Source organism: Rhincodon typus, chromosome 2 (genome assembly GCF_021869965.1).
Source record: "Rhincodon typus isolate 14 chromosome 2, sRhiTyp1.1, whole genome shotgun sequence".
NCBI classification, from domain to species: domain Eukaryota; kingdom Metazoa; phylum Chordata; class Chondrichthyes; order Orectolobiformes; family Rhincodontidae; genus Rhincodon; species Rhincodon typus.
Genome location: NC_063333.1, coordinates 112,537,073 through 112,555,512, shown reverse-complemented (window position 1 = coordinate 112,555,512; position 18,440 = coordinate 112,537,073). Strand labels below are relative to the sequence as shown.

The 18,440-nt window shown below is 43.1% G+C and overlaps 1 protein-coding gene across 2 annotated transcripts in view; it reads right to left on the bottom strand.

Annotated features, from left to right (window-relative positions):
• LOC109920896 (androgen-dependent TFPI-regulating protein-like) overlaps window positions 1-18,440 on the bottom strand; it is a 121,234-nt gene that overhangs the window by 67,483 nt on the left and 35,311 nt on the right. For both annotated transcript variants that reach the window (XM_048614490.1, XM_048614500.1), the window contains exon 2: window positions 9,236-9,352. In XM_048614490.1, the coding sequence (XP_048470447.1) occupies window positions 9,236-9,352 (117 nt within the window). The remainder of the gene's footprint in view (window positions 1-9,235; window positions 9,353-18,440) is intronic.

Below are 18,440 nucleotides of genomic sequence, written 5' to 3'. Positions count from 1 at the left end.
GCTGTATTGAGGTTAAGAGCTGAATAGTCCTGGCAGAACCCAAACCCATCAGTGAACAGGTTATTGTTGAGCAAATGCTGTTTGATAACTTGCTGATGACACTTTCCGTCATTTTACTGATGATTGAGAGTAGACTGTTGGTGCAGTAATTGGCCATGTTGGATTTGTCTTGCTTTTTCTGTATGGGACACACCTGGGAAATTTTCCACATTGTTGGGTAAATATTGGTGTTGTGGCTGTACATGAGCAATTTGGCTCCATGTGCAGCAAATTTTGGAGCACAGGTCTTCAGTACTATTTTTTTTCTTCAGTACTATTGCTGGAATGTTGTCAGGACCCGTAGCCTTTGCAGCATCCAATGCCTCCAGCTATTTATTGATTTCACATGGTGTAAATTGATTTGGTTGAACACTTGGATGCTGGGAAGGAGGCCGAAATGGATCATCCACTTGACGCTTCTGGCTGAAGATTGTGAAACGGTGCTGGCATACTGGACCCCCCATTATTGAGGATGGTGATATTTGTAGATTGTCATCCTCCACAGAGTTGTTTAATTGTCTACAACTATTCCGGAGAGGGTAGTGGAGTCAGCCTCATCATGGGCATTTAAGCGGCTATTAGATAGGCATAGGGATGATAGTATAAGGTAGGGGTGGAGGTTAGATAGACCTTAGGATTAGTGTAAAAGTTCGGCACAACATCGTGGGCTGAAGGGCCTGTACTGTGCTGTACTGTTCTATGTTCTATGTTCTATTCACAACTGGCTATGGTATGATTGAAGAGTTAAGACCCGATTTCTTGAGTGTGGAACATGATGGTACAATGGGTCAGAGTATAAAAGCTGTGTTTTGTCCTGTAGGATATACGCGGAGAATTCTACGGAAAGTGAAGAATGATTTGTAAGAAAACATTGTAATATCTGTCACTGTCATTCAGGGTTTCTTGGCAAAAATCACTGTTCAGTATAAAGTGGTGTTCACAAAAATTATAAATGTCTTAAAGAAACATTAGCAAAAAAAATAAATTTCACAGTTTTGAAATTATCAGCTAAATTCTTCAAATAGTGCAGTCTTGCTTCAACTTCCTAACTAATTGTGTATTGGATCTAGGGAATTCACAGTTGCACATAGAATGATAGGATGTAGTCAAGAGAACAACTAACAGCAGCACATTCTTTCAGATTTAAAATAAATTATAATTGTGGTTACATAAAACATTCCTCGTTCCAAATCTATGGAGTTCCTCCCCACAACTCTTTCTGCAATGCATCAATGACATCATCAATACTGATTTCATCTCTTGCACAGAATTGAAAAAATTATCAATTTCGCTTACAATTTCCAACCTGCTCTCTTTTGACCTGGTCCATTTCTGTCTTCTCCCTCATCTTCCTCAAAAATCTCTGTTTCCATTCCAGGGGGTTAGGCTGTCCACCAACATCAGTCACAAACCCATCAACTCCCACACTTACCTTGACTATACGTTCTCATGTACTGCTTCCTATATAGAGTCCATTCCATTCTCCCAGTTTCTGTCTCTGTCGCATCTGTTCTGATGATGTCATCTTCTGCAGGAGGGCCTCAGAAATATCCACCTTTTTCCTCATACAAGAATTCCCACCACCATGGTTGACAGGACTGTCAGCCATGCCTGACCCATTTCCCTCACTTCTGCCCTCTTCTCTTCCCTTCTACAACAGCAATTGGGTCCCTCTGGTCCTCACTTACTATCCTGCCAGCATCTACCTAAGGATCAGACGCAGCAATTTCACCACCTCCAGTGGGATGCCACCATTAGACATTCCCCTCTCCTCCCTTCTCAACCTTCCACTGGGATTGTTCCCTCCAGGACATCCTAATCTACTCCTCCTCCACTCCCAATACCTCCCCACAACCCCGTGGTAACTTCCCATGCAATCGCAGAAGATGTAATACGTGTCCCTTTACTTCTTTCCTCTTCATTATTTAAGACCCCTGACACACCTTTCCAGGTAAAACAGTGATTTGTCTGCACTTCACTCAATCCAGTCTACTGCATTTACTGCTCACAATAGGTCTCCTCTGCATTAGAAAGACAAATTATAGACTGAGTGACTGTTTTGCACAATACCTACATTCTGTCTGCAAAAATGACGCTGTGCTCCCGTTTGCCTGCCACACCACCACACCACCGTATTTCCGAGCCAACATTCTGTCTCAGGTCTGCTGCTGTTCTCCAATGAGGCTCAGTGCAAGCTGGAAGAACTGCATCTCATTTTCTGCTCGGACACCCTGCAGCCAGAACTTCATAATTTTAGGGCGGATCACCTTCTTTCATGTCCTTTACTCACACCCATACCCCAGGTTTTGTCATCACATGTGTTGCTTTCATGGCAGCCAACTAATTTTCATCCATCAATAGTCCCCATCAACAGCTTTTTTTTTCTCACCTCACCATTATCAATTCTTTTGTCTGTCCAACTGTTCTCTCTCTCTCGGCTCCATCTCCACCAATCATTTACTCCTCCCTCCATATCTTCAGCATATATACCACATTTTTCTAGCTACAATCAGTTCTGAAGAATTGTTACTGGACCTGAAACATTGACACTGCTTTCTCTTTACACAGGCTGTGAGGCCTACTGAGTTTCTTTAGCAATTTCTATTTTTGGTTCAGTTTCTGAGGTTATTGAGTTCAATAGCCTCAATTCAAGTTGCTGATCAACTTCCAGGTCAGGTGTCAGATCTCTCGGTGGGACAGCATTTCGGTGATAATGATCACAACATCCTGACCTTTACTGTAGTCATGGAGAGGGATAAGACCAGACAGTATGGGAAAGTAGTTAATTGGGGGAGGGGGAATTACAATGCTATAAGGCAAGAACTACGGAGCACCAATTAGGATCAGATGTTCAGGGAAATGCATGATAGAAATGTGGAGGTTGTTTGGGGAGCAGTTGCTACAGGTACTGGATAGGTTTGTCCCACTGAGGCAAAGAAAGGATAGTAAGGTGAAGGAACCTTGGATGACATGTTGAACACCTAGTCAAGAAGAAGAAGGAAGCTTACTTAAGGTTGAGGAAGCAAGGATCGGACAGGGTTCTAGAGGTCTACAAGGTAGCCAGGAAGGAACTGAAGAATGGACTTAGGAGAGCTAGAAGTGGGGTATGAGAAAACCTTGGTGGGTAGGATCAAGGAAAACCCCAAGGCTTTCTATACTTATGTGAGGAACAAAAGGATGGCCAGAGTGAGGGTAGGGCCAATCAGGGATAGTGGAGGGAACTTGCATGCAGAGTCAGAGGTGGTAGGGGAGATCCTTAATGAATACTTTGTGAGAGGGACCTTGACATTTGTGAGGACAGCATGAAACAGGCAGATATGCTCGAACAGGTTGATGTTATGAAGGAGGATGTGCTAGAAACTTTGAAAAACATGATGATAGATTAGTCCCCTGGGCCAGACAGGATATACCCAATGTTACTACGGGAAGCGAGGGAAGAGGTTGCTGCCCCTTTGGCAATGATCTTTGCATCCTCACTGTCCACTGGAGTAGTACCAGAAGGTTGGAGGATGGCAAATGTCATTCCCTCGTTCAAGAACAGGAATAGGGATAATCCTGGAAATTACAGACCGGTCAGTCTTACTTCTGTGGTGGGCAAATTATTGGAGAGGATTCTGAGAGATAGTATTTATGATTATTTGGAAAAACACAGTTTGATCAGAAATAGTCAGTATTGCTTTGTGAGGGGCAGGTGTGCCTCACAAACCTTATTGAATTCTTTGAGGATGTGACAAAACTCATCGATGAAGGTAGAGCAATGGATGTGGTGTATATGGATTTTAGCAAGGCATTTGATAAGGTTCCACATGGTAGTCTCATTCAGAAAGTAAGGAGGCATGGGATTCAGGGAAATTTGGCTGTCTGGATACAAAACTGGCTGTCCAATAGAAGACAGAGGGTGGTAGTAGATGGAAAGTATTCAGCCTGGAGCTCGGTGATCAGTGGTGTTCCGTAGGGATCTGTTCTGGGACCTCTGCTCTTTGTGAACTTTATAAATTACTTGGATGGGGAAGTGGAAGGGTGGGTTAGTAAGTTTGCCGATGACATGAAGGTTGGAGGAGTTATGGACAGCATGGAGGGCTGTTGTAGGTTGCAAGGGGACATTGACAGGATGCAGAGCTGGGCAAAGAAGTGGCAGATGGAATTCAACCCAGAAAAGTGTGAAGTGATTCATTTTGGAAGGTCGAATTTGAAGGCAGGGTATAGGGTTAATGGCAGGATTCTCAGCAGTGTGGACAAACAGAGGGATCTTGGAGTCCATGTTCATAGTTGCTACCCAAGTTGATAGGGTTGTAAAGAAGGCATATGGTGTGTTGGCTTTCATTGGCAGGGGAATTGAGTTTAAGAGCCGTGAGATTATGCCGCAGCTCTATAAAACTCTGGTTCGACCACACTTGGAATATTGTGTTCAGTTCTGGTCACCTCATTACAGGAAAGATGTGAAAGCCTTAGAGAGGGTGCAGAGGAGATTTACCAGGATGCTGCCTGGACTGGAGGACAGGTTTTATGAGGAAAGGATGAGGGAGCTAGGGCTTTTCTCATTGGAGTGAAGAAGGATGAGAGGTGACTTGATAGAGGTAAACAAGATGATAAGAGGCATAGATAGAGTGGATAGTCAGAGACTTTTTCCCAGGGTGGAAATGACTATTATGAGGGGGTATAATTTTAAGGTGATTGGAGGAAGGTATAGGGGAGATGTCAGAGGTAGATTCTTCACACAGAGAATGGTGGGTGTGTGGAATGCGCTGCCAGCAGTGGTAGTGGAGTCAGATACTTTAGAGACTTAAGCGACTCTTGGATAGGCACATGGAAAATAGTAAAATATAGGGTATGCAGGGTAGATTGATCTTACTGGGTTAATAGGTTGGCAAACATCGTGGTCCGAAGGGCCTGTACTCTGCTGTATTGTTCTATGTTCTATTTTCTCCGTTCTCCTTTAACCCATCTCATTTTTTTTCCAAGACAAAGTTGTAACCACACGTCCCTACATGGATCCCAACTATGCTGTCTCTATGTGGGCTATGTGGAACAATTCTTGTTCTGATCCTACTCTTGACCCCATCCACAATTCTCTCTCTGTTATATCAACGAGGTCTTCATTGTTTCTTCCTGCTCTTGTCTGAAGTTGGAAAAATTCATCAGTTTTGTTTCTAATTACCATCCTTCTCTCACTTTCGCTTGGCCGGTCTCTGACTCTTCCCTTCTCTTTCCTGATTTCAGCATTTCTATTTCTGAGCATGGACTGTCCATGAATATCTATTACAAGCCCATTGACTCCCATACTTACTTCAATGACACATCTTCATACCTTGCTTCCTGCAAGGATGCCTTTCAATGTTCCCATTTCCGTCACATCTATTATGATAATACCACCTTTCACTGGGTTGCCTCTGACATAACTGCCTTTTCCTTCAACAAAGGATTCCCCCAATTGCAGTTGGCAGGCCTTCAGTCTTGTCTGACCCATCTTCTGCACTTCTTTTCTTACCCCTTCACCCTCTTTCCAGAACAACTACAGGGCTTAATTTGTCCTTACTTTCCAATCCACGAGTCTCCGCATTCAGAGGATTATCCTCGCCACCTCCAGCAGGGTGCCACCACCAAATGCATCTTTCCCACCTGTTTACTGTCAGCATTCCACAGGGACCGTTCCCTCTATGATACCCTGATCCACCCCTCCATCATTCCTAATGCTTCCTCATTCCCATATCGCACCTTCCCATGCAATCACAGAAGGTGTAAAACTTGCCCATTCATCTCCTTCCTCTTCACTGTCCAGGCCCCAAGTGCACCTTCCAAGTGAAGCTGAGTTTCGCTCGTACTTCTTTTAATCTTGTCTACTACACACATTGTTTACAATAACTGCTGAAACTGACTGCTTTATGTCAATTCTCCATTTTCTTTCAGTTTTTCCATGCCCCTCCCCCTTCAAGCTTTCCCCACAGCCATGTCCTGTTCGTATCTTGTGTACTTTGCACTTAGTATCAAAAATAGTTCTCTCCTTTCACACCTTAATCTACAGAGATGTTAGGAACTGCTGATGCTGGAGAATTTTAGATAACACGGTGTAGAGCTGGATGAACACAGCAGGCCAAGCAGCATCAGAGGAGCAGGAAAGCTGATGTTTCAGGTCGAGACCCTTCTTCAGAAATTCATTAATGGTTAGGGAATTCACATGTACATAAAATAATAAGGTGGAGATGAAAGAACACTGAACAACAATGCACTCTTTCAAACATTAACTGGGAAGATGATGACACAGTGATCATGTCACTGGATTAGTAATCCACAGCTCCAAGATAATGTTGTGTGATTGTGGGTTCAAATCTCACCATAGCATGAGCTGAATTTGTATAAGACACTGGTGAGGCCACAACTGGAATATCATGTGCAGTTCTGGTCACCACATTACAAGAAAGACGATATTGCTCTGGAGAGAGTGCAGAGAAGATTTACTAGAATGTTGTCAGGGCTGGATAATTGTAGCTATGAGGTGAGATTGGAGAGGTTGGGGTTATTTACCTTGGGACAAAGAAGGGTGAGGTGTGACATGATTGAGGTATACAAAATTGTGAGGGGTAGGGACAGAGCGTAGGCAGAAGAAACCTGTTTCCCTTGGCAGAAAGTTCAATAACTAGGTATCATAAATTCAGTTAAGTGGCAGAAGGATTGGAGAGATTGTGAGGATAAACTTTTTTTATGCAGAGGATGGTGGATGTCTGAAATTTGCTGGCCGAGTTGGTGGTGGAGGCAGAGACCTGAAACTCTTAAAACGTACCTGGATCTACACCTTCAGTGTTGTAAGCTACAGGGCTATGAGTCAAGTACAGGAAGATGGCCTTAGAAAGGACATCCCTTTGTCTTTGGGTTGGCATGGACAAGATGGACTGAATGATTTTCTATGGCTCTATACGATTACTCATTCAGTCCAGAATACAATACCCCTAGTGGAAGATACTTACTGTCCTACATGTGTTTCCAAAGCTTTTTGAAACACACAAAAATAGAAATGGTTGGAGAAACTCAACATGTCCGGCTGTATGTGTGCAGAGAAAAGAGAGTTAATATATCAAGTCTAGTGACTTTTCTTCAGAACTAATAGAAACTTTGAAGAATTTGCTTCAATCATCAGACAGAAGTGTCACGTGAATGATCCATCTCGGCCTCTTCCTGAAGTTCCCAGCAGCAGGGATACTAGTCTTAAACAATTTAATTCATGCTATGGGACATCAAAACATGGCTAAAGGCACTGGATTCTCTAAAGACACTGGGATCTGACAACATTCCAGCAAGAAACATAGAAAAATACAAGTTAGGAGCAGGAGGAGGCCATTTGGCCCTTTGAGACTGCTCTGCCATTCTTAACGATCACGGCTGATTGTCCAACTCAGTAGCTTAATCCTGCTTTCTCCCCATAACCTTTGATCCCATTTGTCCCAAGTGCCATATCTAGTACCCTCTTGAATACATTCAATGTTTTAGCATCAACTACTTCTTGTGGTAATGAATTCCACAGGCTCACCACTCTGAGTGAAGAAATATCTCCTCATCGCTGTCCTAAATCGTCTACCCTGAATCCTCATACTGTGACCCCGGTCCTGTACACACCCACCATCAGGAACATCATCCCTGCATCTACTCTGTCCAGCCCTGTTAGAATTTTATAAGTGTCTAAGAGATCCCCCTTCATTCGTCTGAACCTAGTCAATCTCTCTCATACGTCAGACCCACCACCCCCGGAATCAACCTGGTAAACCTTCGCTGCTCTCCCTTGAGAGCAAGAGCATCCTTCCTCAGATGGATGGGTTAGGGTTAAGAGCTGAAGAGCTAAACTTCAGAGAGGCACGAGTAACTGCTCTTGAGATTGGGGCAGCATTTGACAAAGTGTGTAATCAAAGAACCTCAGAGAAACTGAAGTCAATAGAATTTAGGGACAAACTCTCTGTTGGTTTGAGCAGAGAAAGATTGGAGGATAATCCTCCTAGGCCCAGAGCAACACTGCAGCAATTTCTTGGTGTAATGTCATAAGCCCAGCCATCAATGACCATCCCTTCATCATAAGGTCAGAATTTGAGGTGCTCGTTGATGATTACACAATGCTCAACACCAGTCAATGCCACAGATAAGGGAGAGGTCTGTATCTATGTGCAACAAGATCTGAACAATACTCAGGCTTGGGTTAATACATGTCAAGTAACATTTGTGTTATATATGTGCCAGACAATGATCAGCACTAGTAAAAGAGAATCCAACCATTACCCCATGATGTTCAATGAAATGACAACTGCTGAATTTCCCATTATCAACATTCTGGAGGTTACCATTGACCAGAAACTGAATTAGACCAGCCATATGAATACTGGCAATAAAAGCAGGTTAGAGGAAGTAGGATACCTCCTAACTCACCAGAGTCTGGGAAATTCATAGGAGCCCTCAGTGTGGAAGGGGACCATTCAGCCCATCAAGTCCACACTGACCCTGCAAAGAGCATCCCACCCAAAATATTCCACCCCGACCCTTTCTCTGTAACCCTGCATTTCCCATGGCCATCCACCAAACTTGCACATCTTTGAATTGTGGGAGAAAACTGGGGCACCCTAGGAAATCCCCACAGACACGGGGAGAATGTGTTCACTCTATGCAGTTGCCCGAGGGTGGAATCAAACCCAAGTTCCCTGGTGCTTTGAGACAGCAGCACTAACCACTGAGTCACTGTGCTGGCCTATTTTATTTTAGAAATTCACAAGATCCCCTCCTCCTGGCCCAGGCAACCACATACGCTTGCTGTTGCACACTGCCCCTCAATGTGATCAACTGTCCTGTGGTTCGATGGTGGTGTCTAATCAGGACCGTAAGCAACTACGCTGTATCTTCATGTGGCTGACCACATCTTTGGACACATAGGGCTGGTTGTCTCATTAGATAATGGGATCTGGATGACAGGATTTGCTTCCTTTTCTTTCCTTGATTAAGACATGGGGTGTGAAAGACTAATACAACTAGATGGTCAGGTTGTCGCCATTCTGAACAATGGGCAGTAAGCTCTGCTCTGTTTTTCCAAACAATTTGCCTCATGTTTCCAGACTTTGGATTTCAAAATATAGTATATTAATGTTATAAAAAAAACACTTCTTTGTTTCTGTTTTCTTGTAAAAACGTGTCAATTTCCAGAACAATGAATGCAATATCTACTTACAGTGCCAACAGGAAAAGCCAGGACTGAGAAGAGGAGATCTCTAAATGACCGAATCCACATCACAGGTCCCAGTGCATCCACCAGGATACTCAACCCATTGAAAAAAGTCTGCAGGAACTAGAAAAATAATTAGAGAAAAATTGAGTGCAGTATACAAATAGCATTGTTGCAAGGTAAAATGCAGAGTCCCAAGACTGACTTTTTCCAGTTACTTAGTTAATCTCTCCTGATGTCAAGAGTGAGCCCTTCAGGTCAAACTCTATGGAAAGCGGAACAGAAGAGGCAGGTGGAGGAACAAAGAAATGATTCTTGACTGAAGCTGAGGGTATGGGAGAGAGAGGGTGAGAGAAAGAGAGGAGCTGAGAAAGAGGATAAAAAGCAAATGAGTAACCTGAGGATTAAAGTGAAGGGAGGAGAAGAGGTTGATGAAGAAAGGATTGGAAAAATGTTGGAGTGACGAATAAAATAGGTGGGTTGAAGACCGTTTGCATGGACTCTAAAGGAATCAAGAATTAAAGGTGGGAAGTGAAGTTGAGGTCGAGGAACAGCCATGATCTTATTAAATGACAGAACAGGTTCAAAAGGTTGTAGAGTCTATTCCAGCTCCTACTCTCACGGTGTCAGAATGTGAAAGGGAATGGCAAGATTACATTAAAAGAAGGAAAGAGATTCTGGAGAAAAAAATCAATAGGTATAAAAGATATATTAAAGGAAGTTAAAAGGTAAGCCACCTGCTGCAGACAGAATGCATCCAAAGTTAATGAAAGTCACAAAGATAGAGATAACAGAAGCATTGATCATAATCTTTCAATCCTCACTATATATAGGAATAGAGCCAGAGGAGTGGCTTTCACTAAAGAAGAGAGGGATAACTCAGAAAAGTATGGATCAACCCTGCTGACGTCTGTGGTGGGGAAATATTAGAAAACATTATAAGGTGCATAAAAGCTTTCATTTGAAAATGATTCAGTTGATCAAGAAGAAACAGCAGGAATTTGCTGACAATAAATTGGGTCTCATTAACCTGATTTTACACATCAGTGAATTCAGAATATTGGTCAAAGTAGTACTGTAAATTTTGTAGATATATTATTTCTGAAGGCCTTTGACCAAGTGCATTCTAATGAAGGTCATCATCAAACTGAAACATTACTTAGTTTCCACAGGTTCTGAGTAATTCAGGTATTTCTGATTTTATTTCCAATTTACAGCATCTGGCCTGGAATTTCACAGACCCCATAACAGACAGGAGGCTATAAAATTGGATGCCAAGACTGTGGCACAATGCTCACCAACCAACTACCCCAATGCCATTCAACTGATAACAAAGATACATTCAGTGGTTTACTCAGCCATGGGTCATTTATGGAAAGTTTAGGGCCTCTTTTGGTCACTGCTGAGATTTTGCCCATGTAGGTGAAACCTGGCAGAGTGATGGCTGAGCAAGGGAGGATGCCTTCTATTCAGGCTAGCTGTGTCCATCAGAACCAACTCACTCACCCCTCTCCAAGATATGGTTTTGACTCTTAACTTCTCTTTAGAACTCCCATCACACTCTGCTCACTAAGGTCTGCCAATCTGGCCCTAATGGAACCCCAGACTTAACTTCATCCTGATCTGTGGAAAGTCTTTTTCATGGGACTGCCATTCCCATCACATCTGATGGCACTGCTGGAAACGGGAGTTGTAAGCTATTTTATTAGCCAGCAATTCTCAAATGGGAGTCTGAAGTCATGCCTCAATCACATTAATGACCCGACGACTACTGAATGGCTGTGGAGTGAGTCAGCTAACAAAGGCAGACTCACTTCCAACAGCATTCGCAATTCAGCCTCTGCTGAAGTGCTTTCTGCCTGTATTAGTATACAGAAGTCTCGTTAAAAAGATAGAACTCCGTCGATTTAGGGTGATCGTGGCTGTATCAATACAAATAGCTCAATAACAGAGTAAAGGCTTTTAAGATAGGGGTTGGTTTGTAGTGCTGTTCCAGAAAAGTCATATTTTTTAATGTTCATGAATGACCTGTATGTTGGGGAGCCGTGGCAAAGTGATAATGTCTAGCAATCCAGAACCGAACAAAATATTCTGGGCATGTGGATTCAAATCTCACCATGGCAAATCTTGCAAGGTGTTGGTGTTCCCATGAATCTGCTGACTTCATACTTCATGGTGATAGTCATGAATTTGAAGGATCCTGTCTTAGGATCCTTAGTGAATTTTTGCAGTGCATCTTTTGGATTTTACATGCTGCTGCTACTGTGTGACAGTGGTGGGAGGAAGTGAATGTTTGCGGATGTGGTGCCCATCAAATGGGTTGCTTTGTCCTGGATAATTTCAAGCTTTAAGTGTTGTTTGCACCCATCCAGGCAATTCACTCCTGAGTTGTGATTTTTAGACAGTGGATAGGAACTGGGGAGACAGGAAGTCAGGTACAGGATTCTTAGCCTGTGACCTGCTCTTGTTATCACATTATTTACGTGGCAGATCCAGTTCAGTTTCTGGTCAGTAGTAACTGTTAGGATGTTGATAGTGGGGAATTTAGTAATGATAATGCCTTTAATGCAAATAGATGATGTTTAGATTTGTTCTTTTTTGGAGATGGTCATTATCAGGAACTTGTGTGGCATGAATGTTGCTTGCGACTTGTCAACCCAAATTTGGATATTATCTAACTCTCGTTGCATTTGTACATGGACTTCATCACTATTTGAAGGGTCATGAATGGTGTTGAACACTGTGCAATCTTTAGTGGACATCCCAATTTCTGACCTTGGGATTGTGGGGTGGGGTGCGGGGGTGCAGGGAAAGTCCTAAATGAAGCAGCTGAAGTTGTTGGCCTCAGGCACTACCCTGAGGAATTCCAACAGCAATGTTCTGTAGCTGAGACAACTGACCTCCAACGGCCACAATCATCTTCCTTTGTGCCGGGTATGATTCAAACCGAGATAAGATTTCCCCTGATACCCACTGCTTCCAGTTTTGTAAGGGTTCCTTGATATCAGACTCAGTCAATTATTGCCTTCATGTCAAAGCCAGTCACTCTCAACTCACCACTGAGGTCTCACATTGAAAACGTAGTGCATTGTATATTCACCCAGCTGCACTCTGGCACTGAAGGCCTCACATCTAACATCCAGATATTCCAGGCAGGATTCCACCGTTGAAGTCATGAACTTAACTTTTGAACTGTTCATGGATTGCAATCCTACATATGGATATACACGTGGACGGATGAAGAATGTATCACCGCCCTCAATTTTCCCGGCCACGAGTGAGCTGGAAGGTAGGTCTGGCAACCACTTCATGGTCAACAACAAAAACAGAAGTTGCTGGAAAAGGTCAGCAGATCTGGCAGCATTTGTGAAGAGAAATCAGACTTAATGTTTCAGGTCCAGTGACCTTCCTCAGAACTGATGGTAGCTTGGAAAATGTCGGTTTATATGCAGACGAAAAGATGGGGGAAGAGGGTAAGGAGTAAACAATAAGTGGGGATAGAGCCTAAAAAGAGAGAAGAACAGTTGAAGACAAAAGAGTGGATAACGATCTGGCTAGGAGAGTGAATAGTTGTTAACGGAGACTGTTAGTGGCTAACAACACGTAGTGTGTAATGGCAGACTATATGCTAACAAGGCCTGGTATGTGGGGTTGGGGATTAGGACACGGGGGAGTTCAGCTCCTGAAATTATTGAACTCAATATTGAGTCTGGAGTGCTGCAGGGTGCCCAAGCAAAAAAAAAGAGCTGTTCTTCCAGTTTGCACGGAGTTTCGCTGGAACGCTGTAGCAAGCCCGAGACAGAGATGTTGGCCGGGGAACAGGGTTGTGTGTTAAAGTGGCAGACAACTGGAAGTTCAGGGTCTTTTTTTGCAGGCAGAATATAGATGTTCTGTGAAGCGGTGACCCAGTCTATGCTTTGTTTCTCCAATGTACAGGAGACCACATTGTGAGCAGCAAATGCAGGAGACTAAATTGTGTGAAGTGCAAGTGAAGTGCTGTTTCACCTGCAAGGTATGTTTGGGCCCTTGGAGTCTGGGGAGGGGTACCTGGATTTCAACTCAAGTTTCATCACTCGTGCTTTGAATCCATGCAGGATCACAGGTATCTCCATGATGTTCAATGTTCCAAAGGCAGCTGCTCTCGCCACATCCTGAGATCCACACCCTCGACCATTCTCTCCAACAGCATTGCATCATGCTGCCTCAGGGCTGCACCACTCCACTGTTCCACTTCATCTTACAGTTCATTTGCCGTACAAACAAGAACCTTTTCTTTTACTTTCAGACATCAAGGCACACAAGATACAACAACTCAGGGAGACCCATGGCCCTCTGGAACTTTCCTTCCCTCTGACTCCACCCCTCCCACAACCCCATCTCCTGTCAGGAAGTCATCATCTCTCCTAGCCTTCTGCTCTCCGATGCTTAACGTTCTGTACTCAGTAAAGGTCTCAGTTTTATCCCTCTGCATCCTCACCTTAATAAATTTAGGGCACAACATGACATAAAACTCTTCTTCTGTCATCCGTGTCCATTTCTTTGGACCAGAGGCCTCTCCCCATCCCACAGACCCCTTGGCCCTGTTCCAACATTCTCCCTCCACCTGGACACCCCCCTGGGCCTTTTACCTGGACTCGATCTGTTCATTCAGAACTGTCAACGTGACATTTGTCATCTCAATTTCTCTGTATCCTGCACCCAATCCAATCATGCACTTAGATCCAACTACAACTTTGTTATTAAGCCTGCCGATAAGGGTGGTGCTGTTGTAGTCTGGTGTACTGACCTCTATATTGCAGAGGCTGAGTACCAGCTCTCAGACACCTCCTCCTATCTGCCCCTGGATCATGACCCTATCGTGGAATATCAGGCCATTGTATCAATAGTCACTGACTTCACTTCATCTGGTAATCTTCCCTCTACTGCCTCCAAGCTGAAAGTCCCCCAACCATGCACAGCTCGCTTCTGCCTTCTTTCAAACATCCAGAAACAGGACTACCCAGGCACACCCATTGTTTCTGCCTGCTTCTGCCCCACAGGACTCATCTCTTCCTACCTTGACTCGATCTTTCCTCCTCTGGTCCGGTTCCTGCCCACATACGTCCACGATTCCTCTGATGCTTTACACTACTTTTGGAATTTCCAGTTCGCAGGCTCCAACCTCCTCCTCTTTACCATGAATGTGCAATTCCCTTACACGTTCACCCCTCATCAGGATGATCTCAGTGGTCTCTACTTCTTCCTGGAGCAGAGTCCTGAACCTTCCTCACCCACCACCACCCTCCTCCTTTTGGGTGAGCTAATCCTCATCCTGAGCAACTTCTCTTTTAACGCCTCTCATTTTCTTCAGGTCAGAGAGGTGCCCATGGATACATGCATGTTTTGCCTATAAAAAAAGACCTTGAACTTCCAATTGCCTGCCACTTTAACATACTACCCTGTTCCCTGGCCAACATCCCTGTCTCTGCTTGCTGCCATGTTACAGCAAAGCTCAGCACAAACTGGAAGAACAACAGCTCATTTTCTGCTTGGGGGCCATACAGTCCTCTGGACTCAATATCAAGTTCAATAACTTTAGGGCCTGAGCTCTCCCATGTCCTAGCCCTCAACCCCACACATCAGGCCTTGTTATCACAGTGCGTAATTGCAGACTATCTATTGTTAGCCACTAACAGTATCCATTTACTGCTAGTCACTCTCCTAGTCAGATTGTTATCCACTCCTTTGTCTGTCCAACTGTTCTTCTGACTTTGAGTTCTATCCCCACCTATCATTTACTCCTTACCCTCTCCCCCATCTTAACATCTCCATATAAAACAACAGTTTCCAAGCTACCATCAGTTCTGAGAAAGGATCACTGGACCCGAAACATTAACTCTGAGCTTTTCCACCAACTTCTGTTTTCTTTTTTGATTTACAGAATCCGCATATCTTTGTTTTTATTTAGTAGCCGCTTCATGGTGATAGCTGCTGGAGGGAGGTAGACTGTCCACTTCAGGCATCCTGCCAGCCATCACTGTGGCAGCCTTTTTAGATTTGGATGCACGCTGCAGCTCATCAGCAGGAGAGGACAAGGGTGGGCACCTGGGACAAGGCCAGTCAACTGCAAACCTTGAGGTGCTGCTGAAAGCTGTGAGGGAGAGAGAGGAATAAAGTGCTGTTGCAAAGCTTGGCAGGAGTAGCCTACCAAATTTACAAAGCAGGTTTCCTAGTCGTAGAAGTAATAAATAGCTGACAATTTGTTCAGAGAAACAGAGATTTAATTGTCTTCTTTGCTCTGGCACAGTGAGTGCAATGATGACAGGCCACCAAGAGCCACTACATTGACATCACTGAAGCAGCCTCTGGAGGGAGATGCCCCCATTGGCGCACAGACACAAAGTAGCAGGCTGTTTCCAGCTCATCTGAGGAGACAAGGGGAGTATTGAAAGAATTGACCATGAGCAGAGGCCACCACATCAGTCAGACCCCTGGGTGATTCACTGAGGTTTTTTTTTTAAATTTGTCCATGTGCATACTAAAACTTATTGTTCACATTGTAAATTTTGACATGAGTCTGGACATGGGAGTTTCCATCCTTTAGACCCAAAACTTTGAAGAGAGGATGAAGTGATGAAGGGAAACGGTGGATGTTGAATGGTGCCAGTGAGACAGAGACATCACTGGACAGATCTGCACAAGGGTGTAAGAGCAGATCAATCCAAAATTCAAGAAATATTCTCACAAAGCTGCTCAAAGAGACTTCCAGAGAATGCAATCTTGCTGGTAAAGATTGAACCAATCCTGAATCACATATTCCTGACCTTGCACCCATCTTGGTGACAGCTTTGACTTCTGAACCGGTCCTAGTCAACTCTCATACAACCAGGGTGCCTTTCTGCTCTGTATTGTCCTCAACATCTTCCACCTTCTCCTTCTTCTCACATCAATGCACTGTGTAATTCTAGCCCTACACTTGTCTTAAGGTTACAATTCTCTGGAGAACCATGACATAGAGAATGTATAATCAACACTTCTTTATTTTATCATAGGATGTGGGCATCACTGGCAGGCCAGAAGTTTCAGATCCCTGTTTGCCATTGAGTTTGCTAGAATATTTCTGAGGGAGTTTAAGATCCAACCACATTGCTGTAGGTCTGGAGTCACGTGTAGGCCAAATAAACATGGAAAATTTCCTTCCAGGTCCTTGGTGCTGTAAATCAGCAGTGCTAACTACCAAGCCGCTGTGCTGCCCAGGCTGGAATGATTCATTATCTTGTTCAGCAGGAAAGGGAAGTAACACACTATTGGTAATTGAAGAAGGGGCTTTCAGAGTCCAAAATATGTAGTAGGGTAATGCCATGGCACCAAATAATTCACAATGGAAGGCAAAACAAATGAAGAAGGAATGACAACAGTAACCGAGCCAGGGCTTTATTGATAAAGGAGATGCGCTTTCAAAGCTTTTCATCTTGCTGCAAGAATACCATATTTCAAAGGAGACAATATTTATGCTACATGAAAGACCAGATGCTACTTTATTGGCCAGAAGACTGATTGGTTGAAGTATGCCACGGAGAATGCACCAACAAAGCTTTTGTATAATTTTAAAAGTGGCAAGTTGATTGCGGTTGCTTGAGAGAATGCAGCAGAGTGAAATTGGGTTATTATTTGCAAGTATTCAATACTACCCGCCCTAGATGTGTGTCATAACATGTCAAAAATAATTACAATGTCTGTACGCGTAAATGGGCACGATTGCTAGCTAAATGAAATTTCAATGTGGCATGTTTGTCTTGTGATTAACTGAATATAGATGACAAGTGCTCATGATGTTGAATACATTAAAATTGTTTGGACTGTTGTTGTTATACCTAACTTTCTCCTTCATTTGATTTTCAATTTTTCACAGCATTACTTGGATAGGTACCTACCCTGAGAACTGATACATCAACTTGGAGAGAATCAAAATGTACATTTTCCAACAAGTTCACAAACTGAAAATGGCCACATGATTGATTCTTTTCCTTCAATCAAACAAAGATTGCACTGAAATACAGTATTTGTCCTTTTTTAGTTAAAACTGGGTCACTCTTATCTCTAAAGGCTTATAGCTGATTTCAAAAAGTCTTTAAAATATTTCCAACTGTGTGTAGTTCCGGTGAGTGTGACCAAGCTCAAGGTTTTCTATTACCATGAAAAAATTGTAGCACCAAATTCATCAGGGTGTCAGATGTAATTATATGAATTAATTTCGCATGTCAACCAAGGCTAATATAGAGTACAGGGATGCAAGTTTGAAAATATGTTATCAAAGTCAAGAAAGAGTTAAAAGTAATGTCAGCTTCCCACAAAATGTAACTGTTGTATAAGGAGTAATGCTGAGGAATGCTTTTAGCATTACCTAGTATGTTAATGTCAAATGGATTTGGGCAGGGAAACAGCTTGAGATCTTGAAGGAATAAAATCTAACATCAAGTTCCCCCTCTTGGTCTCAATAATAATGTCTATCATATTATTGTACCTGGTTACTATCATGCAATGAACTACATCTAGTTTACGAGAAGATTCTCTTCCCATTGGACCACTAGATGATTTTCCTCAACAACACTAGACCAATTAGGCCCTGTAGATCTCTACCTGGAAAGAGAACAGTGGCAGCAAATCTACCAGATATCCCTTACAACATAACGAGCAGTGGTGATAATTCATCTTACTACAGTAACTAAAATAAAAGAGAGTGTGACAGACTAAAGAGGTAAACATTTTGCAAACAAACAATGAAATTCTTGCTCAATAAAACCAAATGACAAATTAGGAATACGGGATCAGGAGTAGCCTATGTCACCATTGAATTAGATGTGGCTTATAACACTTCACTGGGGTAACACTTAGAAGTGAAGCCCTGCTATTTCCAGAATTGTCACAAATCTTAAAGATTTTATGAAAGTTTGTAAAAAATTCCCCAATTTACTTGTTTGTTTAGATCTAGATGAATCGAAAATACAGACCAGATTTCTGTTCTTAACAAGCATTATTATTTATTAAAATAAATACATTCTAGCTGCAGGTAGACAATAATGAACTGCCGACCACTAACTCTATTAGTTGAAACTGCAACCCGATTATGAAACTGTCCCTGTACATATATAGACACACAAAAACATTGGTGCTATGTTGGAGGGAAAACTGGAATACAATTCAATGGCCCTGTCCACAGAGTTCACTAAAA